This window comes from Phasianus colchicus, chromosome Z, assembly GCF_987193195.1.
Source record: "Phasianus colchicus chromosome Z, bPhaCol1.hap1.1, whole genome shotgun sequence".
In the NCBI taxonomy this organism is placed as follows: domain Eukaryota; kingdom Metazoa; phylum Chordata; class Aves; order Galliformes; family Phasianidae; genus Phasianus; species Phasianus colchicus.
The window spans coordinates 90,176,623-90,204,147 of record NC_143476.1 but is presented as its reverse complement, the minus strand read 5'-3'; the positions used below and the strand labels follow the sequence as shown (position 1 = coordinate 90,204,147).

Below are 27,525 nucleotides of genomic sequence, written 5' to 3'. Positions count from 1 at the left end.
GGATTTACCTTCCTTCCTCGAGCCAGAGGTCGCTGCTGGGATGTGTAAATTTTATTTGATTTACATGGGATGTGGACTGGAGAAAACTGTAGTGACATATTCTATTGAGTTTCTGTTTTGCTCTATAGAGAGTTCATATCTGAAGGGGACTGCTGGTGCTTGGACCAAACCCTGCAAGTCACCAGGAAGCTCAGCCTTGTTGAGGAGTGGAGGCAAACCAGAGAATCCCTGTAGTGCTGTGAACATTGAGGAGGTTAATTTAAATAATAATACGAATTATTAAAAAGCCAAAAAATAAAAATGTTCCCCCTAGATTGTCAACATATAATTGAAAAAAAAAAAAAGGACAAAGAAGTAACGTGGAGTTCTTTTCAAAATCCAAAGAGAGTTACAGCGGAAGGCAGAAAGACTTGGTGACTGCAGACAGCTGAGTGACTGTATTTGTTGAACTGGATAAAATGACTCCTGTCAAGTTCCCCATTGAATGCCATGCATTTCTGAAGGAGAACACGTTACATTTTAAGTGCTCCTGCCTGAATGGCCCTCTGTTTCCTGTATTCACATCCATGGCATCGTATACCCACGGTCCCTTGACAGTGATGGTGTCACAGATTCTTATTTACCCAGCAGCTGCTACTGGCAGCCTGGATTAGTTTACGTTGCAGGTATTAATTACAAGGAAGGGCTATTGTTCAGCCTCATGCTGCTTCGCTTGGCTTTATGAAACCTCAGGTTTGTACGGCTGTGGCTGAGTCTTAATGCAAGGGATTGGCAGAAAACTGATTACAGGTGATGTTTTTTTTATCTGAGTGTGGTTTCTGGATCGCTCTGAGGGTGCCTGATGTCCTGCTCATTTGGTGGGGGAGGAGAGCATAAATCATAGTTTGTATCTGCACTAGAAAGAACTACTGACCCAATGGAGGTGCAAAAGCAAATGAAATTTCAGAGCCTCTTCCCACTTTGTTCTCTTGTACGAGCAGATCAGGTATGAGTCACCCATGCCATATTCTTTTATCAAGAGATGTAGGAACAATCATTTGCAAAGGGAACTTCTACTCACTTGGTCCTTAAAGCCATACAGAAATCACAAATGCCTGAAAATGAATCCAGATTTCTGTGGCACTGTGATTTCTGCTGGCCTGACAAATTTTGGTCAAGTCTAACAAACCTGGCTGTTGTAGATGAGGTTCAGAGTGAAGGACTGATTTCCAGCTGGCTGTTTGGCCACCAGTACTCTAAAATAGTTTAAGATTGGCCATGATGGGATGTAGATGTGCATGAGATGTTAGTTCACATCAAACTATTCCAGTGCTGTATATTGATGAGAGGATAGAGGCACATTACATCACACTGTAATATTCCTTGCTCTGTTAGATAGCATTCTTTTCTGGGTGAAGTTTAACCTTATTTTGCCCAGTTCTACTGAATGTGTTTGCAAACAAGGTGCTGTGCAGCAGAGTTCTGAGGAGGAGTCAAAATACTTTGCACACCCAGACCTCAAGGTGGGAACATCCAACAAAGCTGCACTGCATTAGATTTTCCCATTCTTAAAGGTATCAGGCATTTGTCACCAACCTTCTAAAATTATTATTGTGTATGGATCACAAGCCCAAACTAGATGTGTCTGGGTTAAGTTTATTAAGGCAGATGTGAGTTTTTCTCCTCACTGTGAATAAGAACCATCTTTGAACCACAAGGTTGGTGATTCTGTCAGTTCTGCTCTAGATTTACGGTTGCTTTATGGTGCCTCAGAGATGACAACCTTCACATACAACCTAAGGGATAATGGCTGGAAGGTCACATTGATCAGTTGGGAATGGAAGTCCTGTAATGGCATGTTAGTGATGGAACATGCTCATGGTGTGCGTGCTGAGAGTAGTCTCAGCTTTACAGAATGAGAACGATGCTTATTATACTTACAAATGAGGGAAGCTCAGCTGATTGAGTTGCAGGCCAGCCCCCATCTACTAGTCTTTCATGATTTTCCTTGACTCCCTGCTCTGTACTCATCTATGGCAGAGTCAAAGAGATCACCCATGGGTAGCTGTATTCATGGTGTGTCAGTGGAGAAGACCATGGGCAGAGAGAATAAGACAGTGTGCACACAAAGCAGCAGCCTGTGCTGGACTTCTCTGCCTGGTCTGCTTTCAAGAGCCCTTCTGTGAACATACGTAGAGCTAGCATGACCTATATATTTTCTCCAAGGCTTTTAGATCCACTAGGACCTAAGGCTCATATATTTGGGCCAGTAATATGTAAGCTGTTTCATTTTTCCTTCTGCAAAGGAGGCTTATGTTAAGAATCCAGAGTTCGTTGCCCAGAGTTTTAATGCTGACTGTCATGGAATCAAAGTCATAGAATGGCTTGGGTTGGAAGGATTGTCAAGGATCATTAAGCTCCAACCCCCCGACCTTCGTATCTAATGCTGTTCTGAATACTCATGATGGCCTGATACAGTTGAGGAAACACTTGGGGCAATGGATATTGATGCACATGTTTGATTTTGAGTCAGTAGCTAAACCCTTCCTGTCCTGATGGGATACACACGTACCTGAGGGCTGGACTGGATCAAGTTGGACTAAAGCTGTGGCCAGTATTCCTCAGTGATGTAATTAGCCAGAAGTTCTGATAAGAAGCAAGGTTTGGGATGGAAGACTGCAGTAGGTGGTATCCCATGGATCCTTATTTCATAAAGCACCATGGCTAGAGAGTGAGAGTGGTCCTCCTCCTATTATTACCTCTTGGTCAAGGTTCAAAATGAGCTGTCAGATTTTGGAAACATGCATAATCAGAAAAGCCAAAGGATTATTTCTGAGAGGGGAAGTGAAATATTAATAAGTGTTACCAGCTCATCAAAACTCATCTTTGTTTGCACTGAGAGCTGGAACTGTGTAATCAGAAAAGGGAAATGCAGCTAAATGTATTTATGAAATAAATATGAATTGTTTACTTTTGAGTAATGGAACACATGCACTGTACTAAGGATCAAACTTTGCTGCATGCTGAGATATTCAATAAGCAACATTTTGTAGAGGGAGTCATATCTTTTACTTCCCAATTGATATCACTGGGATATCTTTGTCTGTTTCCCCCTACAATCCCCAAAGCAAACCATTTAGTCTAATATGAATTTTATTCTCCCTACAGACTTTGCCCTTTTTATTCCCTTAAGTCATCACACCTAGAACGAATCGGCTGTGACCTCTTAACTTGTAATGTATATTTTGCATGTTGTTTTACCTCTGAAATTGGACAAGCATAATGAGAAATCAGAATGTTGGAAATGAAAGGAAACATTGGTGACTTATAAACCACCAACAAGACAAGGTGCAAGGAGCATGGAAATAGGAAGCAAATAGAGATTTGTAGTTTACAAAAAGGATCTCATGTTTCAAGGGAAAAAAAAGTTTGGAGAAGAGTGAGAAATCACTATGTGTGGCTTGTATGTAGATCTATATGTAGCCAACACAAAGCAGTGCAGCACAGCTGTGAAGATGGGCATAATTTTCACAGACTGTGTCTATGTATTGTAATTATCTAAACACTGTGAAACAGAATCACTGTATTTAAAAATATAAGTTATACCAAACAAGGCTGAAGTACAGTGAGGATAATAAGATTTTAAGCAGTCCTGTAGAATTATTTCACTCTTCATTCCGAGCAAAAACATTTAAAACAAATGGTTCTTTGCAGTGATTTCCATAAATCTGAATACAGCAGATCTGGGGAAGGCTGGAAGTAGACGTTTCTTTTGTGAAATGTCTGTGGGTTTTTTTTAATGGGCTATCACACTGGGGCTGTGCTAATGAAAAATAATGGGAAATCTTTGTGAATTAGATGAGCTAAGTCCTCCATGCTGCTGTCGCAAGGTGAGCTGCCCTTTGCTGAGCACCATGACTGCAACTAAACTGCTGTTGTCTCTGGAGTGAGGTCATTTAAAGCTCACTTCAAAAGGCCATCATCACTTTGAAGCCACAGTAGGAACATCAGTTTAGCATATCCTACAAGCAAAGGCTCCTGCATGTGGTAGATTGCTTCTCAGAGGCTTTGGAGGAGGATGATCTGGGCTGAATCCTAATGCATTAACTGTTCTGATGCGTGCTTTGATTTCACAGTAGAGCCACACAAAATGGGGCTGAACTTTGTCATCTGTGGGCTGGATGGGGAGAAGAAGTGCTGTGTTCCTTACAAGAGGTGCACCAGGCAGCGACTGGGGATAATGGAATATTCAGCAGAGCAAATGCTCATTTCCTTTCCCTTGTGTTATTCCTCCCCCGGTAGCAGCAGTAATCTCTGCTTCTAAAGAGTGTGGCTTTAGAGAGCTCTTCTGAGACTATCAAAACACTGACCCAGGGTCACACCAACCTCTCAGCATCCCTGCTGCCTCTATTGATGTGCACCCAGCACTACTTAAAGGCTCCTCACCATTCCTTCCTGCTGACACCGTGGGCTGTTTGGGTGCTGATGGCCAAAAGCAATGCAAATGCCCAAAAGTATGCACTTCAAATCTGCAGTAGCCTGAGTTTCCAGTTTGAGGCCCCCAGTTGAAGAAGCTGCTCACTACCATTGAATTGCTGGACTGGGGAAAAAATCATCCTTACCTGTGTCCAGGTCACTTTGTGTAACAGTTGTCCATGATGTGGGATAGGTAATTTCAGGTGAGCATCTCTGCACCCTACATCTCAGGGGTGGCTTTAGGTTCTCATCGTGCTTTGTTCTGTGCCATTATTTCTTGGGCCCCTATTTGTAGGGAGGTAAAGGCTGGGGCTAAGTGTGTTTTCTTGTCTGCAGTGTTCATGTGGAGACAGCACTGTGGGATATGTAATGCAAAAAGGCATCTCTGCTCAAAGGTAGTCCAAGAAGAGGTGGTGTTGGCTTGGTGCAGGTGGGCTCACCCCCACATCAGAAGAGAAAGAAAACCAAATTCTTGCTCTGAACGAAGCAGGCTGGGAGGCCACAGGCTGAGCACCTAAGCATAATCTGACCTTTCAAGGTTGCTCTGACCAGCTGTCACTCAGGAACATGTTATCAGCAGTGGTATGAAGGAGTTCCCACTTTGACAAGTCAGTGCTTTCCATCAAAAAATGGTTTTGTCAGACCGTTAGTGTGGGCTGGAGCAACTGACTTGAGCTGACAGCAAAGAACTGAGGCATATGGGATGTTCAACCTCTTTCCTGAGCTCGTGCAAAAAGATTGTGGCAGGCTCAAGTTGAAACTGCATGCCCTCTAGCAGCAATTCTTTTTCTTTTCATGCTATCCAGTAATACTTTTCTTTAGTAGAAGCAATCCAGGGACAGTAGAGTTGCCCCTGCCCTACCTGTTTCCTTTGAAATCTGTGTGCTCACTGCTGAGTAGCACAGGCTGGATCTTAAACATTGCCACCCTGGGGAGTGCTGTGAAAAGAGAAGGATAATTGCTAGAAGTTGCCTTATGAGAAGAATCCATCACTGCCCATGACTTAGTTTGTGGCTTTTGACCCTGCTTTTCTTATGTCTGAGAGCTGTGGCATTTCTTGGTTGTTGGATGCTCACCTGCTCCATGATGGGTCATGCACAGGGAAGGGAGGCAGGGACATATAGCAGAGATTTCCCTGGGCCCTGCAGGAGGTGATAACTCCAGGTAATGAAGCGCTGTCTGGTTTGTTTCTCTGCCTAAATCTGATTCTCCTGCTGCTACAAATTCATCAGCTTATGCATCAGTGCCCTGCCTAGTGCCCCTGGTAGTTTTAGCCACAAGATTTCCTTAGGCAACTGCATCCTATGGTGCTTTCTGTGACTATGATACTCTATTGCTAAATAAACAACATTAACAGCTGAATACCCCATGGCTGAACAGCTAGCTGCAGTTTGCACTTGGAAGGATTTGGCTGGGATGTCTCATAGAATGGCTTGTATTGGAAGGGACCTTAAAGGCCATCCAATTCCAGCCCCCACTTTCCATGGTCATAGGGGAGAGAATGAGTGACAACACTTGGAAGTGGTGGGGCTGGATAAGAAGATGCTGGATGCAGTGCTGCATCCTTGGGATGGAGGAGGCAATGTGACCAGCCTGGGTACACCAGGAGGGCTGCAGCCCCGTGCCCTATGGGAGAAATCCCATAGGAACACTGCTAGGGGTACAACACTGCTCCACTCTCCTTCACAAAAATTAAACCCCACAGTTCCAACTGGAAAGAGCCCAGATCCAGCCCACAGTGCAGCATTCATCTCCCCCTTAGCTGCTGAAAGCTGCGTCTGAGTTGATTAGTAACAGACAAGCTGCTTGACTATCACACCTCTGCTAAATTAATGTGGTGAAGTCATATCAGTGCCACCCCACTGCTTCCCAGAGATGGCAGCCTGGAAACGCTTCCAAATGCTTTGTGTGTGTCTGTATGTTGGCTGGAGGTGGCAGGGGAGCAGGACTGTCCTTAACTGAGCAGAGACCCCATAGCAGAGATAAGGAATGTGCCGTAACCATACAGGACATCACAATTCTGTGCTGCAATGGGAAGAGGCAGCAGAATATATCTGCTGGTCTTGCTTCTAAATTTTTGCTATTTTCCTCTTGATATCTTGCAGTTCGTATCTCTAAAGCTGCTAATTTTGTTCCAGGAAATCTTCTTTGTGCTGTGCTGCAGCGAGCATACACTGCTAAATGGAGTCTCAGCTTCAGCAGCCGTACATCAGCATTTTGCATGTTCCCAGTGCTAGGAGAAGCATTCAGACAAAAAAAAATATATATATATATATCCAGGCAACATCTTGATCTCAGTTCTGCAGCTGAACTCAGAGCTATGTACTGAGATTAAAAAAAGCCAAGTGGGTATTTTTGAAAAGATGATGTTACTGTTTTAAATAACTCATGATGAAGGGCTTGCAGAGTAGGGAGCGACATCCACCTATGCTTGAAATGAAGGGTGCTTGACTTCAGCCAGAGCGCTGCCGGGCTGCAATGAGAGCCTTTTTCTACATGCTGCCAGCCGCTGAATCCTTCCTGTCTCTGTGAGATACAGCGTCTCTTTCCATTTAAATTTGTACCTCCACAGTGCAATTCTGCAAGATGTGCTGATGTACGAAGCACAAAAGCACTCCTGAGCAGGACGAAGTGCTGCTTTCTGCTGTAGCTGAGCCTTGAATTGCTGAGAGATGGAGAGAGTGGTGGCAAAAATTCAGCACGGCTCAGCGCAATCCTGCTTGTGTTCTGCTGATGAGGGAACTAAAACTGGTCCTGCACATGGAGCTGCATGGGGCAGGGATGGGGGTTGGTGCGAGTGCAGTTTCAGAGTTGGGAACGTACATTATGTGATGACATTGGGTATCTCAGATTTGAAAAACAGCAAAGTTGGGAGACTTTTCAAGGCACTGGATGTGACCAAGGACTTCATCAGGCTTTTGCTTGCTGATCATTTTTGCAGAAACTGTACAAAGTGCCCTTTGTACCACGTTTTTGGGCACTGTTACTGATTGAACTTCGTTGTCTCGCTCTCTACCTGTCCCCCTTGATGCTCTGCATGTGTTTCAGTATCCCTTTGGTCTCTTCTTAAGAAGCTTAAATACTAATCCTACAAGTTGTCCTAGTGTCAGCCACTGTGCTTGCCCTTCTATCGCTCCCTTCATCCCATAGGGCTCTTCTGTCTGGAAAGCAATGGAAAATTAATCACTAAGATAAAATTACATAGTAGAGAGCGTGGACCAAAGCTTCTTGAAAAATGCTGTCTGTGATTGAAGATCCCGATGTACAATGGGTGACTTTTTGTGGGAGACATTTAGTGGCCAAATGGGAGCTGTAAATTGCATCTCTATTCTCAGTTAACGCAGATTAACCCCTTTGGTGTTGGCATATTTCTAGCAGGTTGTTAAAGCTCTGTGAACTGAGGAAAAAGAGTTAAAAAGGAATATTGAGCCATTGAGGTTTTCCTTGTCTGCAGCAGTTCTGTCCTCCTTCTTGTTATTTAGTATTTATTGCGCTTCTACCATGATTGTTCTGTAATGTCAGCTCAATTTTTACCCTTTTCAGAGCGCATTCCTTAAACCTTAGCAGGTGATTTTGCCTTCTGCCTGGGCTCTGTCCTGCTTTTCCATTAAATGGAAAAGGATTGGGATTTTATTTTTAAGCTGCACAGGGTAACAGGGTGGTCTCCTTCAGGTGTTAGTGCTCACGTAATGTGACCAACCTTTCCTCTAAATACCTGGTGTCACCCGCTGGGCTAAGCTGCAAAAATAGCTGTAGGACAGCCTTTGGAGCCAAGGGTTCAGCTCTGAGCTGGAGCAGATGGCTGGCTCCATAACTCATCAATGTTTTGAAAATGCAAGGCTGGTCTGTAGGCCTGGGGTCATCTAATGGCTGTGTACCAACATCAGAATGTGTTCCTTCCTCGCACCTTCATCTCACCCATTTCAACTTTTGGTTTTGGGTTCAGGAATTGAGCAATCTTTGCCTCCTGCCCTGAGCAATGGATACACAAAGTGTTAGAGCTCTACATTTCTGTCCATGAACACTGTTATAGGCAGGGTCCCTGCCTATGAATTTTATTTCTCTTGAGGAGAAGAGGAAAATGTTTTGAGACTAAGTGTTCAGGGTCCAGGAGCAGAGATTCAAACGTACTTTCAAAATAGTGCAGCACAGTCTGCAATTTTTTAATTTTTTTTTTTGTGCTCCCATGATTTTTGACTATTTTGTTATTATTTTGTCGGGATTTCTGCCTCTCTCCTTGCAGTCAACAAATACGTGGTCCGAGTTTTCACGGGCGAAGTCAGCGGCAGCGGAACAGATGCAGATGTCTTCATTAATATCTTCGGAGAGAAAGGAGACACAGGTATTCAAATGCAAATCATTTCCTAAAATACCTCTTCCTGCTCTGCAGGCCTGCGATCTGCACAACGCACAGCAGCAATCTGGCAAATGCAGAATGATTTGGCTGAGTGAAAAGCACAGCACATGTCTTTGCGAGCACTGCAGTTCCTTACATCCACAGCTCCTGGAAGCTGTTGTGGCTGGGCTGTGAACATGGCTATGGTTCCTATCACTAAAAAAAAAAAACCAACAAAAAACAACTCATACCTTAGGAAAACACGCCACCAGTATAAACCAGTATGATGGGCACCAGATTGATGAGGGACCCTGTATCAATCAGTGTGCTACTGATAGTGCATGCAATGCTCAGTGTCACAGGAGTAGGTAGGGACTGGATTGCCTACTGGATCCATCTAGGTCCATCTGTTCCCAACTAGAGATGGGGCTCAGGGTTACTTTTCCAGGTGACTTTTGAAGATCTCCAAGAAGGAGGTTTCACAGCCTCTTGGGTCTATGTCCTTCCCCTGGCCCTGGGAGGATAATATTGTTCTTGTAATGTGGCACAGGTTGTGTCTGAGCTTGTGCAGACATATATAAATATAATTTAGCCAAGGTTTGTATTAGCTGGTTTTAAGCTATTGGTGGTAGTTTTTTGTTTGTTTGTATGTTTTTAATGTAGACTGCATTACAACAGTGGTCCAGGAAATCGAATTTAGTTTTTTCAAAGTCTTTTTAATTGAATGATAGTAAGAGAGGTGCCCAGACCAAATTCTGTCTCACACTATGGAGAAGAACAGGTGGAAACTCCTGGAGACTCAGCTAACAAACATTCTCTGTCTTCTGTACGTCACGTATCCTGTCAAAGTCAAGAAGTAATGATGTGATGCCTGCCAAGTGTCCTTGAGCAGATTATGAAACCTAGTGGGGAAGGCTGACTCCTGATTAACTCCCCAGACAGTTACAAGGAGATCCATCTTATCTCACCAGAGACATCTGAAAGTGGGTGTGTAAATCTCAAGACAGTTGTCCAGGCACCATGTAAAACCTGCACAGAAGGGCAACACCTCCCAAAAGTGATTTCATCCCCTTCCCAGGTGAATGGGATGCACAGATTCTGCAGGTTGCCTCTGGGCAGACCCAATCCTCACATGATAGCAAGGGAGCAGTGCTGGCTGCAATTTGGGTCAGCGCTTTAATTCGTTTCATACAGGGAAGCTCCTGTGAGATCTGAAAAAGCAAATATCATGTGTCAGGTCCTAATAAGAAAATAAATCCTTCCTGCGTGATGCAGCAAAAAATCTTATGTCCTGAAATATATAAATTTGCAGCTAGTGGCCAAACCTGTTTTAAACAGATTTTGGTGGTTAGAAAAAGAAGATATAACAGCAATATCTAGATATATATTTCCAAAAACTCTGGATGCTCTGAGTCACTGTGACATTAGGGTGAAAATCCTGGTCTTTTGTGTGCTCAATACATGGTGCCTTTTTATTGGAATATAAAGCTCTCTGCCTTTGCCTTGCATCCTGGCTTCAGGGAGCTGGTGCCTGGAGAGCATTTGATTCTGTCAGCTGTTCCTATATATTCCTTCAGTTAACAGTTTTTATTACTTTTAATCTTTTCAGGAGTGAGGAAACTGGACAACGACAAAGACAACTTTGAAAAGGGAGCAGAGGACAAGTTCACGCTTGATGCTCCGAATTTGGGCAGGTTAAGAAAAATTAATATAGGTCACAATAACAAGGGTGGCTCTGCTGGCTGGTTTCTTGCAAAGGTGGGTTACTCCTCTGATCCTTAACACAAGCCTGCTTTGGGATCAAAATATCTCTCTTCTCACCCTCTTAGCAGTGCCACGAAGACACCAGAGCCTAAGAAATATATATTGAGTCAGTTCACACTGAAAAATTGCAGAGACTTATAGTTTGGGCAAAATCGAGCGATTCTTCTTGGCACAGCAAGAAATACAGGCCTGCCACAAAGATTCCTTTCTTCCTCTCCTCGTTTCCTCTATTTTTTAATATCCTGCTCTAAGACTTGGAGATATGGCAGCTTTTAGTAAAAGAATACACAAGAAGGCGAAATCAATGACTTTCCTCTAATCTCTCTTCTCCCCTCCTCCCTCTCCCCCCTCGATGGCGTAGTTTAACATAGCTGGCTGTAATCCACTGAAGATCTGACCTAGATAAAACCTGGATAACTAGATAACAATTGATGTAACGCCGATGCAAATATTAGCACATGCATTTCCTCCATCATGACACAATGCACTAAAAGTTATTGCGTTGGTTGTCTATCAGAAACATAGAATCTGTGTTCCTTGTAATAGGTGGAGGGGAGAGGGTGGGGGGAGGAAGAGAGAAAAGAAGCCTTCTTACAGTACAGATGTGGCGTGCATGGCATGCTTTTTGATGCTGGTTAGGTAGATTAACCCCCAAAGCCCATAGCAGGGACTGGTTGCAGCCAACACCTTAGTTCTGTGTTCTGCCTCATAACTGCTGAGATTTTTGTAATTAAGAAGCAGATTGACCTTATAAGTTCAGATGGAAATCTGGAGGAATGAGCTAAACCATGGCCCAGTTATTTCCTACTGCTAGTTGATGCTTTTTATCTAATACTCTCCAGTACTTGGGGACTGTGTCATTCACAGCGCTGAATGAACTCGCTAAGCAGCACTGGAAGTTCTCATTTTTTTCTTGTGTTTTCAATGAAGCATATATTTAGCACTGGTTTTCTAAATATAGGAATAAATACATTAACAGGAACCCAAAAAGGATGATCTGGTAGAGGGCTGAGATGAGCACTGATGCTTCTCTTGAACCTCAAATGTTTTAGCACAGCACTGCTCTCTCATAATGGTAATCCCAGCCCTGTCAGACACTGATGTTCAACAAGAGGTAGAATGAGATTCTGTAATGCTGTGGTTTGTAGTACAGTGTGGGATGATTGGTAGGATGGGAAACTCTGAATCCAGAATCCAGATTCTCCCTTCTTGCTGTGAAGGGGAAAAAAAAAAAAAACAACAAGGACTTCTTATCCCTAATAGTGAATTTTCACTCCCAAAGATGTAAGCCATGCAAGCAAATAGATTTTCACAGAATCACAAAATCATTAAGGTTGGAAAAGGGTTCCAATATCCCCAAGCCCAACCCACCCCACCATGCCCACTGACCACATCACCAAGTGCCACATCTCCATGGTTCCTGAACACCTCCAGGGATGGGGACTTCCCCACCTTCCTGAGCAGCCTGTGCCACTGCATCACCACTCTTTCAGAGAGAATTTTTTTCCTAATTTTCAGTATTTTAGTTTCTTGTTTTCTGGCTGAAAACCTTCAGTCCTCTTTACTGCATATTCAAAATACATCAGTAACTGTTACGGCAAACTTCAGGAATGGTGCTAAGAAAAAGTTGCAGCAGGAGGTGCAAGAGCCTCCAGGTGGATAACACTGGCTTAATTTAACACTAAAAGTGAAGGTTTTTCCCTGACTTGTTTCAGCAAAATGCCTCCTGAATAGAGCACAGAGCCAAATTCTTCCAAAATAGAAACTATTCCTACCACAGGGTTTCAAGGCTGTCTTTGCAAGTGTTTCCATCCTGTAGTAATTGAATGGAATAAGAAAATATTACTGGGTCACACAAGCTGATCCAACGGTCTTGTTTTGCCCTAAAATTCCTTGGTATTATTTCATAACAAGGCTCTAAAACAGAAAGAACGAAGACAGCCTGTTCCCAGTGCAGAACAAATAGCTGCCATTCAGCCGATGGAGAAGAGTAGCCAGCAAAGGGCTCTGGAGGAAAGGAAGACAGGCCAGCCAGCTGGTCCTGCTAGCAGGGACATCTGCTCTCGTAAGTTGCGAGAGACGCAGATTGAGTTCAATGGAGGAAAAAAAGAAAAGAAAAAAACCTGGTTTTCCCTCACTGATTGTCTGAAATCCTGTCAGTGCTAATTAGGGAGTGGAGAGGGAACTGCCTGAGAGTTGAATATATTAAATATCAGGTGAGAGTGTGAGCATTCAGCTTCTGTTCTTCCGTCACCTCCTTGTCTAACACCTTCATCTTTTCCATATATATATTTTGCAACGTGCTGTTTCTTTCTCCCAGGTGATCATTGAAGACATTGGCAATAAATGTGTGTACCAGTTCCCAGTTGGACGCTGGTTTGCTTTAGATGAAGATGATGGCAAAATCCAGAGGGACATTCTTGTTGGGGGTACTGAAGCCACAGGTAAAGTCATGTCGAATCCATGGTGGGAAATGCAAAGACACAAAGGTCTGGTTGTTGCTTCCAGTCACATTTTCCCTACGAGAGCAAATGCCAGAACTCCTGCAGTGGGCCAGCTGTTAGTGACAATTCTGTGCCTGAACTGTCATCCCATGTCCCACCTGCACGTATACCTGGTGAATCCATGCAGGACCTACACGCTGATCTGTCATGCGATGCACCTAGATGAGGGAATGATGGGCAGAGGATGAAAGATTCAGCACGTGCTTCTGCGAGTCCTTCAACAGCATTCAGAAAGCAGGCAGCTATTCCCACAGTCACTCTGGCGCCTCACAGTGATGCATATTTATTGGCTGGGGAGCTATGCATTCTTTTACAAAACAAGGACAAGTGTTGCGGGTGCAGAATCCCAACTTCAGGACTCAGGCTGGGAAGAAGAGGAGGAGAGGTGAATGCCATCTTCCGACCAAAACTGTGCAATTCTTTACTACAGGCTTCCCTCTCTCTCTTACCATTTCTGAATGTGCTCTCGTGAGTTCAGTTGAACGTATTCCACATGCATTGCAAAAGACATGCAAATACAATTTTTAATGTAAACTTCAAAGAAAGGGAAGGCTGTTCTGTAAAGAGTGAGCTCTGATGTTTTCACTTAGTCCAAAGGCCCCGTTGACATTTCTGGGTGATGTAAGAAAAGAAACGACATAGCTTGAATCCCAGCTGTCTTATACTTGGTTCCTAAAACACTAAAGCAGATACAGAGGTGTCTCCTTATTCGACAGCATGACAAATGTCTGTAATATGCTTGTCGAAGAGCCTTCTGAGAAGTAAAGTTTCTATGAGGAAACAGCATCTTTCCACTCTTCAAGCACTCCCTGACATATTGGATATTTGGGACTTCTCAAAATCAAGCAATTTAATTGTCAATTCATTTTTTAGTTCGCCCAATTGTCACCATATGGTGATTAAAAAAACATTTATTTTTTTTTTTCTTTCCCACTGGGCTGTTTGACAGGGAGTTTGTCAGCACAAACCTGCTTTTCAGACTGTCTGAAGGTAGCTGAGCATTTCTTGGGAGTATGTGTGGCATAAAAACAAGTGAAGCGAGTTGAAAGTTAAAAAGACCAGTGGGAAAGCAGTAGAGCCCCATGTAAATCCAACAAAAAATCTCAACTTCGTCTTTTTTTTTTTCTTCCTCCTTTTATTTTATTATTTTTTTTTTCTTCCTAACCAAATTCCTAATTCCTCCAGGTATTGTGTACAATGTTGCTGTAGTGACGGGAGATATCAGAGGCGCTGGCACAAACTCCAAGATCCACGTAATCCTGCATGGCTCCAAAGGCTTAAAGAACAGCGGGACGATTTTCCTGGAAGGAGGTGAATTTGAACGCGCCAGGACGGATCTCTTTAACGTGGAGATTGCGTCTCTTCTCAGTCCTCTCAGCAGGGTCACCATTGGGCATGATAATTGTGGCGTCAGCTCTGGCTGGTATTGTGAGAAGGTGAGACTAAGACTTTTGCAGGCTGTTTCCTATTCATAACCTGACCCCAACGATAAAAAAGACTGCCTTTATTTGGATGACAGTATCCCCAGTTTAGCAAGTCAATATTATACATAATGCATGGTAGTAGCTGATTGCCTCTAAGGCGCGTTAGATGTATAAATCAATCAACTACTAATTGGGTTGACTGCCTCTTTGCAATCAAAAAAAAAAAAAATTATAGAAAGAGATTATTTTTTTGCTCAGCACCAAAAGCACCTTCAGAGGTTTGCCCAAGGGGCCAGCATGAAACGTGGTCTTGGGTTGTGCTGAACATTTCAAAGCTGTCATTTATATCCAGACTTCCCTGAAGTTTTCAATGCTGCTTTGGTGGCCGGAAAAAAAAAGTGGTTGACTACCTCAGTCACTGGGAGGTAGTGGAGAGTTATGGCATGTGCACTGTGTACGTGACCCATGGGAGCTAATGGCAGGGAAAGCAGGGAGGTAGCAGCCTGCACAGAAGCTGTGAGAAGGTTTAAGATTTCCTGGAAGGATGCATTTGAAGGCTTTTTGTATCTTGTATTTTCTTGCAAAAATTTTACCGTGGACTGCAGCTATACTGCCTGTTAGTGCTTCTATTCCTGGTGCTGTTTTGCCTATTCTTGGATGACCTGCTTTGGTGTACTTTGCAAAAGAGGAAATAACAAGACGGAAAGGTCTTGGATATGCTGCAAATTGCTGGAATTGTTCATGCTGGTCCACAAAATCTGGGCTTTGAGAGCAGAACCAAGCATTTCAGGTCTGTTTTTGCATAAGTTGCTTAGGCTGTCAATATCATGGTCTTGTGGTCTACCAGTAATGGCATATTTAGACTCACCTTGCCAGTCTCTTTTCCAGGTGGTGGTTTACTGCCCATTCACTGGTATTGAACAAACCTTCCCATGTGGGAAATGGCTGGATGAAGATGAAGGAGATGGCCTCATAGAGAGGGAGCTCTATGAAATGGTCTCCCTGCGCCAGAGAAGACTCAAAAGTAGGTCCAAGTGCCCCATAAATTCCTGAGACACCACCTGCCCCCATCTGACAACACCCAGCACGGGATACACCCAGTGCAACACGGATAGGCCCGTGGTCAGCTGGATGCTGAAGTGAACTGAGCATTATTTTCATAGAACCACAGAGTTATCTGCTTTGAACATTCTGCTTTGGGAAGTTTTAAGAAAAGAAAAAGAAAAGAAGTCAAGCAGCTTAAAACATTTAAAATATTTTGAAGAAGTGCTCTCATTTTCTTATAGGAAGGAACTGGACCCATCAACTTTCCTAGAGTCACTGAGCTTCGGGTGCTGCAACCACCAACTCACCTTTGCAAATAAGTTAGGCTACATTTTCACTGCTATAGAGGAAAAAGCTACCTGTTCCAGATGCAAACAAAACCTAAATATACTAAAAAGAGAAACCTGAGGGAAAACAGAAAGAAAACCCAAGCTGGTAATCGTGCAGGCAGTCTTGTTCAAGCTTCCTGTTAACTTCAACATTTCCACTTCTGAACACTGAAGAAAAAAAAAACAAAAACAGCTCTCAGTCCTGTCCAGCTGCCAAATGTTCCTCTCCTGGCATAGTCTGTGTTTTAAGCCTTTTCTCTAGAGGGAAGCAAGCACACGTGTTTGTGCAGAGGAGCAGCCCTGCAATAGGCACTGCTCCTTCATCCATACACTGCTCCAGCACTCAGCCACGATGAGTGGTTTTGCACCAAAGCTGGATTGCTGCTGCCTCACCTTAATTAAGATAACAGACCTGATTGAGTCCGCGTGCTTCAGGGTGGGCTCTTGCCTAAACAGCAGTTCATTTAAATAAGCTTTATCTAAATGTTAGTCAGTGTTACAACCACATCACGCCTGCCACTCGGTCCATTTAACTGAGGCATCTGCAACCTTTAACCCTCTATTATCAGCTCTGATTGTTATTGACAGACTAATTCCCCTGCTGCTGCAGTGCAGGAGATAAACAGAGAGCATTAGCCCTGAGAAATCGGTGACCTTTAGCTGCCAGATTACAGGAGCGTAAGAGTTGGAGTCAGACAAGACCCATTCTGTCATCTCGCCTCTCTCCCCGTGTGTGCAGGACTGTCCCTTTCTGTGAGCTGATCAATGCTGGGTTCATCCTTGCTTTGGGTATCCATGGTGAAGCCGGTCCCCGAGCAACATCTGCACGTTGCTCCCCAGCAGGCGGAAGTTCTATCAGCGCTTAATCCTGGTGCAAGCCCCCTCCCCCATCCCTGCATACACTGCTTCTGCATCCCCTCAGCAAGAGGTCAAGAGGGCCAAACCCAGCAGACAGAGCAGTCCCTGCTGTCTCCACTGCCCTTGTTTCTTCCCCAGGAGACCAGGCTGCTCTATCATCTGGTACTCACTAACTTGCCTCTGCCTCATTTTTGCTCAGATAAAGCTTGCTGGTGATTTTCACAGGAGACTCTTTGTGAATGCTATTCAAACGGGGGTGAGACTTTTTTATAAGGAAAGTTTGATCTTCCCCCTCCTTTTTTTTTTTTTTTGGGTGGCAGTCACCTCCGTTTTTACAACCAGATGCTGAGTGGATCAGTAAAAATTTAATCTGTATGCACGTCATCATACTTTCATATTCCATTCCGGGCTCTGAAGGTCAATCTGTGCTCATGTGGTCTGAGGCATACCAAAAGGGTTAGCAATTCTTTCATTAGGATTTTTTTAATAATTCAGCTGATGTCTGAGTTGGGAAGGAAATTTGTTCCTTCTTCTGTAGATGCAGCAAGGCCTGCATATTTGAAGCATTACCAATACAGAGTGCAGATGAGGGGCTCTTAGAAAATAATGTCATCTTCTCATACGTATGACCATCCTCTGACATGGAAAGGAATGTGAAGTTGTCAAGGATAATGGACTTGCAGTTGTAGGTGGTGGAGAAGTATACAAAAGCTGCACAGGTAGAGCATGTCCTTCATCTACCCTATTAGTAGTGTATGATATAGAAGATGACTCAGCTGCAAATTGGTCATTTATGTGCTTTCCCATTTTATTTGAAGTTGAAAAACAGAATTTTAATTCCAGGCAATCTTGTCCCCAGATGTTATGTAGGAGCTGATTTTCCTTCATTCCATCCAGCTGTCTCTTCAAATGAGGGAAAAGGAAGAATTATGTTTTTAAACAGAATGCCTTTAAAATTGCATTTTTAGCTAAAAGAATTGATTCGTGATTCCATTTGTGGTTGGTTTTTGGTTTTTTTTTTAGAAAATCCTTGGTCTCTGTGGATCTGGACAAGTGACATTAAGAATGCAGGGACAGATGCCACCATCTTTTTCCAGATTTATGGAGAGAAAGGAAAGTCAGATCAGATGAAGTTGGACAACAATTCAGACAACTTTGAAGCTGGGCAAACTGACAAATTCATGGTATGGATCATGGGCTAGTGATAAATCTGACCGAGTAAGGTTTTCCATGGTGTTGGCTTCAGTCTTGTAGTCCACATCTCTATGGTTTTTCTAAAATGGAGGTGAATTCATTCAGTTTGCTGGTGACGAAGACAATTTCCTCAATGGTGAATGTGGCCTGTCTTCTCCAAAAAGGACTTTAGTTGTTGTTCCAGGATGCTCAGGTAGTGATGACTTCAAGTCAGAATGTGATAAGGTGAAGCAAATAGTTGTTACCTGCAGTCCCAACTACTTTGCACTATGCTGTCCATTTAGATTGTGCCATTTAAATGGACATCAGCTTTTTACAGGAGTATTAGAAGTGCTATTTGGTGATCTTGACTTCAGCTTCCTTGACACGAATGTTTGGGGCTGAGCTTAAAGCACACATTGAGTTTAGAGGCTGGGAGTAGCCTTCTTTTTTTCTTATCTCCCCTTTCCCCTTTCTTTTAGGAACAGATGTGTTTCCAAAGATTAAGTGGGGTCTGATCAGAGAAAAATTGAGAAAAAAAGGATTTCAATTCATGACTGTAGCCAAAGCATCAGCTGCCATAACTGCCTACCAGAGGAAGAAGTCTGAAAAAGAGCTGATGCTCAAAGCAGGCTTTAGCCCTCCTTGGAAGGTTTCAAAGAGCTTTCATGATCAAGAATTCATGTCTGAATTCAATCTGCATATTCTCTTCTCCAGAAAAGAGTACACAAGCTATCTTTGTGCAGTGGGTTTTATTACTTTTAAATAGCATTAGTATTTTAGTTTAGTTTTTGACTCATCTCTGATTTGGCTCTTAAGAGATGCTCAGTGGTGTCTTCCATGTGAATTCTTTGATGACATACAAAAATGGATAATACTCTTTTTGTTTTGTTTTGTTTTGTTTTGTTTTTATGCTCTGTAGATTGAGCTCCCTGATCTGGGCACATTTTATAAGCTTCGGATATGGCATGAGAAAAGAAATCCTTTTGCTGGCTGGCACCTGGATAAGGTGAGAGGACAGTAAGGGAAGGCACAGCTAAAAAAACAAATTGGTTGGAGAGATGTGTGCTGTCAGTGCTGGGTCACTGTGTTCCTCAGCTGATCATTGAGTTTAATGAGTTTCAGTTCTTTACAAGGGTAGATAATGGCATGACAGTGGGAAATGATATGAAATTGAAGGAGGGAAGATTTAGGTTGGATGTCAGGGGGAAGTTCTTTACTATGAGAGTGGTGAGGTGCTGGAACAGCTGCCCAGAGAGGCTGTGGATGCCCCGTCCATCCCTGGAGGTGTTCAAGGCCAGGTTGGATGGGGCCCTCGGCAGCCTGGTCTGGTATGAAATGTGGAGGCTGGTGGCCCTGTGTGTGGCAGGGGGTTGGAGATTCGTGATCCTTAAGATCTTTTCCAACCCAAGCCATTCTGTGATTCTACGTGCAGTGCACAAAGGTGCCTCCAATTACAGACTGTGCTGGCTGAGGGGTGAAGGTGGAAATCCTGCAGGAAATTGAATTGAAGGAGAGTGCAGTGTACCCTGAGAAAGAGTATGCATGGAGAGATGGATTCATTGCATATTTTTGGAGGAAATTCCTTGTCCTTCCCATCCCACTCAGTAGTTCAGTGCAGCTTTGATCTGCTTGACCTTCCATCATGTTTCCTTTGCTCCACCAGCAGTGATTACTGTGCCGTCTGCAAGGGCAGCAAATTCATCTCTAAGCTTCACCACTACTCCTTCTCTAGCACTTGGAAGACTTTTTCTGCACTTAAGAAAATAAACACTTTGCTTTGCAGCCATAAATATCTGTGATGATAAATCACAATTTACCACTTAGGGATTTTTCTTCTGTGGCTTTAATGTGCTTTGACGGATTCTACTCTCTTGCATAGCCAGGGAGCTGTGAAAGCATGTACAGCCAACCACAGCAACAGCATTGAGAGCATCAAGTACTGCTGTCTCTCTCGTGTAGTGGGAGAAGATGTCTGAGTGGGGTCTTTATCAAAGGGAAAGTACTGATTATACTTTGGGCCAGTACCATTTAGTGATGAGCAAGAGTGCTCAGACCATCCATGGATCTACATTTCTGTGTGTGTTTTTGTACACAGAAATAGTGTCTGGGGAGCCAAGAAGGATCTAGTAGCTTGTTTAAGACTCATTTTGGGCCAAGCTGTCTGAACATGGTGATGATGCCAAAGACAGCCTCCCGTGGACAGCAAGTCTAACACTTTCAGCACTGAGCTGGCTGCACATAAATCCCACTGCTCTTGCATCTATTTTTACACCATGGAACTTCCAGCTGAACACCGAACAATGCTTTTTTCCAGTCCTCACACATTTCATGCTGAGATTACTCCACCTCTGTGCAGCCATTCACTTTCTACAACAAGAAAAAGCATACTGATCAGATCAAAAGTCCACCTAGCACCTAATGTCACGTAATGCATGATTACAGAAAGTAAGAACAAGCATTTATGCTACTTCCCCCTGGTAGCACATAACTCCCCTCAAAGCTCACCTAAAAGATGGCAAGCCCTCTATTTTTTTCTGCATCCACCCCTGGGGCTCCCAGTACAGGAAGGGCGTGGAGCTCCTAGAGCGGGTCCAGAAGAGGGCCACTGAGATGGTCAAAGGGCCACTGAGATGATCAGAGGGCTGGAATACCTCTCCTATGAGGAAAGGATGAGAGAACTGGGCTTGTTTAGCTTAGAGAAGAGAAGGCTCCTCATTGTGGCCTTCCAGTACTTGAAGGGAGCATATAAACAGGAGGGGGAACGGCTGTTTACTAGGTGGATATTGATGGGACAAGGGGAAATGGTTTTAAACTGAGACAGGGGAGGTTTAGGTTGGATATTAGGAGGAAGTTTTTCACCCAGAAGGTGGTGAAGCACTGGAACAGGTTGCCCAAGGAGGCTGTGGATGCCCCATCCCTGCAGGCATTCAAAGCCAGGCTGGATGTGGCTCCTGGCAGCCTGGTCTGCTGGTTGGTGACCCTGCACATAGCAGGGGGTTGGAACTGGATGAGCATTGTGGTCCTTTGCAACCCAGGCCATTCTGTTATTCTGTTATTCTTTATCTTTTGACTATTCCCAGTGGAATGCTTCCTTCCTGAGCAGATCTACTAAATGCAAAAAGTTTAACAGATCTCTTCCATTTATTTGTTCAAACATTTCTTTCTCCCTTTGAACACTGAAGCTTTTAACAACCACAACAGATTTCAGCAAATTCACAAATTCATTATGTCCTTCTGCTTGCCTTCAACTTTGCCCTACCAGCATCCTCTGATGACTGCCATTTCTTCAATGTTCCTTCAGCAAAGAGAAGAAACAATGGATCCCTCTGCCTTTTCTATTCCACCTGTGATTTTAGAGACCTTCATCATTTCCTCTCTTTACCTGCTCCTCAATCTTTAAGCAGATTCCTACCTTATTTGTTCATTATTTATTTGGAAGCTACTCCAGATCTTTGTCAATCCTTGTTCCTGTTTTCTGGGTGCTTCCTACTTGTGCTGTCTACTGGTTTTGGGTTGAGGGGACCAGAAATAAGTAAGTGCTGTCCAAGGTTTTCTCTGTGAATTTGTACAGTGGTATAACAATATTTTCTGCTTTGTTGTTTGCTTTTTTTTCCCCCCTAATAATTCCTAATATTTGAATTGTTTTTCTTTTCTTTTTTTTTTTTTTTTTTTTTCTCTTTTCTGCCATGTTTTGCTCTGATTTGGTTTGTTTTTATTCTCAACTCAGTACTAAGTTGGTATTTCCAGTCTGTGACTCGAGCTCATGGCTGAAGCTTAGAGCCAAGGTCCTGGATTTGTCAGTGCTACAGAAACAGGATCATAATGCTGCAAAGAAGCCAGGATAAAAAAAAAAAAAAAGTATTTTACAAAGCACTTATTTATTATTTTTGCCCTCTAGTTTGGATAGGGTAAATGTTAGAACCCAGTCTGGCAGTGGCAAATGGCCATCACAGCCTACTCAAAAGCTAGAAGATTCCCCTCTACAAAACTAATTCTCCCTGATGATGAACAACATGCATTAAAGGATTTAAAAGGACATGTGTTATCCAGCACACCCTGCCTGCTGTGCATCCTGCTGTCCCCAGCTGAAGACACACATTACCTGTGTTTGCACTGGTCATGATGTGGCATATGACAAGAAATGACTCCGACCCACAGTACCCATAAAATCGTCACAAGATGGCAGAGCAAGTGGGGAGAAGAGCAACAAAAAGGTGACAAAAGGCTACGACAGCCTGCACTCATTTTGGAGGGCACACACTGTAACGCACGGCTCTGGAAAATGGTTTTCTTATTAATGCCTGTTATTTCTTTTCTGCGACCTGCTCCTGCTTCTTAGACGCAAACCTGCCGGGAGCCGGTTGCTTTCTGTCTCTAAGCTCTGAACTCATGTGGTGTTTTGGTTTAATGAAGGTAACTCTGCTGAAAACGCTGACAAAAGACAAATACTCATTCAACTGTGGTCGCTGGCTAGATATAAATGAGGATGACAACGAGATTGTGCGGGAGCTCCCTGCAGAGGGGTCTCTGGTGACTGAAGTCATGCCAGGTGAGAGCCATGGGTTCAGTGTTTGGGGCCTGAATAGAAAGAAACCCTCTTTGTCTGAGCGATGCACGAGCAGAGCAGTGCCATTCAATTAGCTCCTCTTTCTGGCACTTTCTCTCTGCAGTCTTTTCTGTGTACATCATTAGCTGCATGAGGCATCAGAAATCCCAGGCTCTGGCTCTGCGCAGATTTCTCTCTGCTGGGAGGTGGGGGAGCTCTGCCCATCACACTGCTATTTCCAGAGCTATATCTTTTTCCAACTTGCATTTTTTCCAGTCACTCTTAAAACATGAAAAGCCAGGTTTGAAAGGAAGCTCGTATAAATCGTGATTAGATGGAAAGCAATATAAAATTTAACAATCCTTTTTGGACGTTAGAGTTTTCTTTAGCTATATCTATCTATCTATCTATCTATCTATCTATCTATCTATCTATCTATCTATCTATCTATTTACTCAGCTATATCTATTAATGTATAGATAGTTGCACAGAAGAGTTGTGCAAGAGCATAGGCACCTTTAAGTGAACACAAGAAAACAGAAATTCTTACTGGGCTAATTATGCTCCAGCTAGAAGTTTAATTAAGGAAACTCTCAGAACTTTGTGTTGTTCTCCTGAAGTGGTCACTTCTGTTTGACCTTAGGTCACAAGAATTAAATGTACTTGAAAGGAGAGTTTTGGAAAGCAGAATGGCTCAATGTGGCCAATGGGTTTTCTTTTATTTCCACTAACTCACCCAGTGGGTGTCCACACTTCATAGACCACGATTCCCCTCTTTTCTGAAATTTCCAATTAACTCAGTGATCTGCATGCAGCTGAGCTGCTCCTCAGAAGAGGAAGAGTAATTGTAATTGCAGATGTTATTAAAATGTAAATAAACTTGTTTTTGAAATGTATTTTTAATCAGCATGTGGAGAAGGCTGCTTGAGCTCAAATGCAGGCACTTTCCCATAAGGAGCAATTGTGCCGAGCAGAGCCAAAATGCAGCTCTTGTGCATGGGGAGGAAGGGAAGGAGCACTGCTTCTAGTTCTAGTGGAGGAATGGATGAAATTACAAAAACCTTCCCAAGTCATGGGTAATTCAGTGCTGCCTCCTTCCTGCTGGGAGAAGGAGCTCACTGCTCAGCAGGACCCTTGCTAAAGGATAGGCTCCCACTCACCTTTAGGGGAATAAAGGTGTTTGAGTGTACAGAGGTCAGATATGAGGTGATCAGCATGATCCTGTTTGCCTTGGAGAAGAGGTAATACTTCCATCTGCCAAGGTGCTCGTTAGGCACTCATTTGGGAAGGCACTCAAGAACTGCCATAGGCTGCCCAGAGAGATGGTGGTGCTCCATCCCTGCAGATAGCCAAGGTCAGGCTGGATGGGCTCTGAGCACTGATGGGGCTGTGGATGTCCCTGTGCACTGCAGGGGGCTTGGAGCAGATGACCTTTAAAGATCCCTTACAACTCGTATGATTCTATGAAGAATCTGCACCTCTCCAAAACTCAGTGGTGCTGGTAAGGATGTGTTCTTACTGCCCTAATGTTAAGGTTTAATCCATTAACATTAACACAGCGCTGCAAGCTCCTTGCATGCACAGTCTCACAGGGAAGATATTAGAATAGTCTAGGGCTGCTGTCTGTCTCCTTTCCATGAATGTCTATGGGCTGAATTTTCATGCTGAAATTCTATCTGAAAATGCTTTCTTGTATGGCATCAGAGGCCTTAGTTGTGGCTTCAACATGGAAACATGGTTTAGTGGGCAAGGTGGTGATGAGTTGCTGGTTGGAAGTGATGGTCTCAGTGGTCTTCTCAAACCTTTACAATTCTGTGATTCTAAAGAAAAGTCTCAGAGGTGACAAGTAGACGAGGCACGACTCAGTCATACTACAAGAGGCCAAGGAGATGGGGCCAGCTGGGCTTGTCCATTGCTATGCAGTCAACATAAATCACCCATTCCTTATGTGCCAGACCATTTGGCTCTTTTTAGCTCTTTCCTTCTGCCATGCTCTTGCCTATCAAAACGAAGGTTTTTCCCCAGAGAGGCTGTTATGTGATCCCTAGGCATGGCAGGAGAACCATGGCCAGATTCCAATGTAGCCACACATCCCAGACTGTGAGGTTTACCAAAGGAGAGTGTAACTACATATATTACTTCAGAGGGGTTTTATGGGTTCCCTTAATATTTCAGGCCTTCCTTTTTTTTTTTTTTTCTTTTTTTCTTTTTTTCTTTATTCCTTTTTCCTTTTTTCTTGGTGGTAACGTGGAAGTGTAAGAGCCAATGCACGTGCAGAACTACCAGCTGAAAGAGCGAACTCTTAAAATTTAGCGCGACTTTTTGAAGAACGCAGTAAATTTAAACGGCAATCAATCGTGTTGTTGAAATTGCTCTATTAATTTATGCCTCCACAGTGATAAAATACCGAGTGACGGTTTGCACGGGGATGGTAAGTGGCAGTGGCACGGATGCCAACGTCTTTGTCTGCCTCATCGGTGACCAGGGGGACACGGGAGACCGCGTCCTCTACAAATGCATAAACAACGTCAATAAGTTTGAAAAAGGCAACGTAAGTTCAAACATCAGCATCTCCTTCAGATGGGCTGGAAAGTGCCAATTAAAATGCGTGACGGTTCGTAGGTGTTTTCTGGGGGATTTGTAAACTTGGCTGATTTCCCTGATGATTTGTCTAAGAACAGTAGGGGAAAAGAAATCATAGGCACGGAGTATCAGAACTGATTGCATTTGGAGGTCTGGGGCAGTGTACCCTTTCATGGCAATGCTATTTTCATACATAAATGTCCTAGTTTGCTCCTGAGTTCAGAGTTGTGTCTTCAGACTGGGGAAGCTTTCTGGAAACACTTCCATCCTCCAGGAGAGTTGAGCCTGTTCTGAAATCTGGAAATAATGAAGAGGTCAACCTGAAGCCAAAGTCCTTGCTGCATTAACAAGCAAATAATATGCAGATCTGATTTATGAGGTCAACCTACTTAATATGTTCCATTATGAGGCATGCTTTGGATGATTAGGGTTGGATTTAAATCGGTAAAATATACTCAGCCTCCTTTGGAGGACAGTTTGAAAATCTGATCGCAAAACTGTACATTTTCTGGCTTCTGCATCATCATTTGATTGTGAATTGGGAAAGAAAATGAAGATAAAATGAGGTCAGATTTTCAATACTGACCATTGGATTTAGGCTTCTTAAATATACATTAATGCTTCGGATTTGCCTTTGAGTGTTCAAAATTTCCAGTTCTTCCCTGAGGTCGCAGCGTTTTGTAGACTTGAAAAGAATTTTCATTAGATTTATCTTGTCCTGGTAAAACCTGTCTGGTGACACATGGCATTTACATGGTCATAAAGTTCATTCTGCTTCTGATATGAAGGTTTGTGGGCGAAGACATCGCAAACATTGTATTTTTTGCTTGTGCATTTGTATAATTACTTTTTAAAAATTATTATTTTTAAAAAGATGGTTCGAACTGTAAAGGAGAGTCATTATGTCAAATGGGAAAGTCTTATTCTGTTGAAACGTTAGCACAATGAGTCACATTTTTATATTGGTTTGAAGGCCTTTGGTGGAGTTTCAGAGAAATGTTTGGTTCACATAAAAGATATTTTAAACACAGAAATCACTTTTTTTTTTTTTTTTTTTTTTACTCCCACTGAGAGCTATAGGGTAACTTGCATGAAATAAACAAAGGAAGATAGGAAGAATATTTCAGGAAAGCTCTTGAATGTGATTAATAGTATCCAGACAATATAAAGCAAACTGGAATCTGATAATGAATAAGTGCTCTTTTGGCATGTGGAGCTGAAAGCTGGTGAGTGAATTGGAAGTTATTTAAAGATTGATCCTGGCAAACTTAAGAGCTCGTAGTTTTAGGTGACTTTATATCTACACTGATTAACTCAAATGCTCTGTTAAGAAGAAACGTGGCTTAGTCAAGGTGGTCTTTAATTTACAACTCCTAAAAACCAATAGCACCTGATTTAACTTGAAAAAGTTTGCTTGCAGATGCAAATTAACAGCCTGTATAGAAGGCAGAATTTAAAGATGCCTTTAAATTAAACGATTGCCCTGCTGCAGTTCCTTTCACTTACTTCTCATTAATTTGTATCAGCTATTAATAAGTAAGATGAACATCCGAGTGTATTGACTAAGACTGACGCAGTGAGCTTTTGATAACTCAAATCCTCATGCAGCAGTTTTGAGTTTGTAGCTAACACTTACATATTTATGGAAGCCCATCATTAACAATGAAAAACTGGGGCTGTATTTTCAGTTGTCTTAATTTTGAGTCCCGAATAATAGAAGCAGTGAGGGTTGCATTAATAATTACTCTTCCTCAGCTGAACGCCATCGTCAGCCACCAGGACAGTGGTCTAGAGTGACATGCCCAAGCTTTCCCAGAAAGCTGATGAGCAAGAGTTTGAAACAGGATTTCCTGCCTGTGCGAACACCTCAATAATCAAATTAGTTTTCTTTTTTTTTTTTTTTTTTTTTTTTTTACAGTTGTGGAGGGCAAGCAGTGACATGGGAGATTTCAAATGCTTGGAGATCATACATTTATGAATCTAATATTCTACTTCTATCACAATATTCCAGCTTTCATTCTTTGGTAAATTAATTTGCGCTTACCCCTTCATCTTGTGAGGAATTATCTTGCAGCATGCTCATGATGTTGGTTTGATTGCAGTAATAGATTTGAGTTGCCTGTTTGTTTTTAGGAAGAAATACTACCTTACCTTTTTGTTTTTTCTCCCTCTCAAAGGCTGATGAATTCTTCGTTGAAGCAGTAACACTGAAGCAGGTGAGGAGGGTGAGAATAGGGCATGATGGCAAAGGAGGAAGCAGTGGCTGGTACCTTGCCAAAGTGATAGTGAGGGAAGAAGGACAGCCAGAAAGCGAGGCTGTGGAATTCCCCTGCTACAGGTACTGGAAACAATGCTTGTGCTTGCTAATCATGCCTCCAGCTATGCATTTGCCAGACTTTGAAGATCCTTGCTATTATCCCAAGACTGAAATTTTCCAAGCACAGCTTAATCGTTTTTATTTATGCATTCACTTATTTTTTGCCAAAACTGAAAGCAAAGAGTGTGG

General features: G+C 43.0%; 1 protein-coding gene across 1 annotated transcript in view; it reads left to right on the top strand.

The window, feature by feature from the left end:
- LOXHD1 (lipoxygenase homology PLAT domains 1) overlaps positions 1-27,525 on the top strand; it is a 126,362-nt gene that overhangs the window by 23,804 nt on the left and 75,033 nt on the right. Inside the window, exons 5-14 of the mRNA XM_090131116.1 lie at positions 8,699-8,797; positions 10,401-10,549; positions 12,876-12,999; positions 14,245-14,495; positions 15,372-15,507; positions 17,738-17,898; positions 18,810-18,896; positions 22,304-22,439; positions 24,833-24,987; positions 27,197-27,357. Coding sequence (XP_089987242.1) covers positions 8,699-8,797; positions 10,401-10,549; positions 12,876-12,999; positions 14,245-14,495; positions 15,372-15,507; positions 17,738-17,898; positions 18,810-18,896; positions 22,304-22,439; positions 24,833-24,987; positions 27,197-27,357 — 1,459 coding nt within the window. The remainder of the gene's footprint in view (positions 1-8,698; positions 8,798-10,400; positions 10,550-12,875; positions 13,000-14,244; positions 14,496-15,371; positions 15,508-17,737; positions 17,899-18,809; positions 18,897-22,303; positions 22,440-24,832; positions 24,988-27,196; positions 27,358-27,525) is intronic.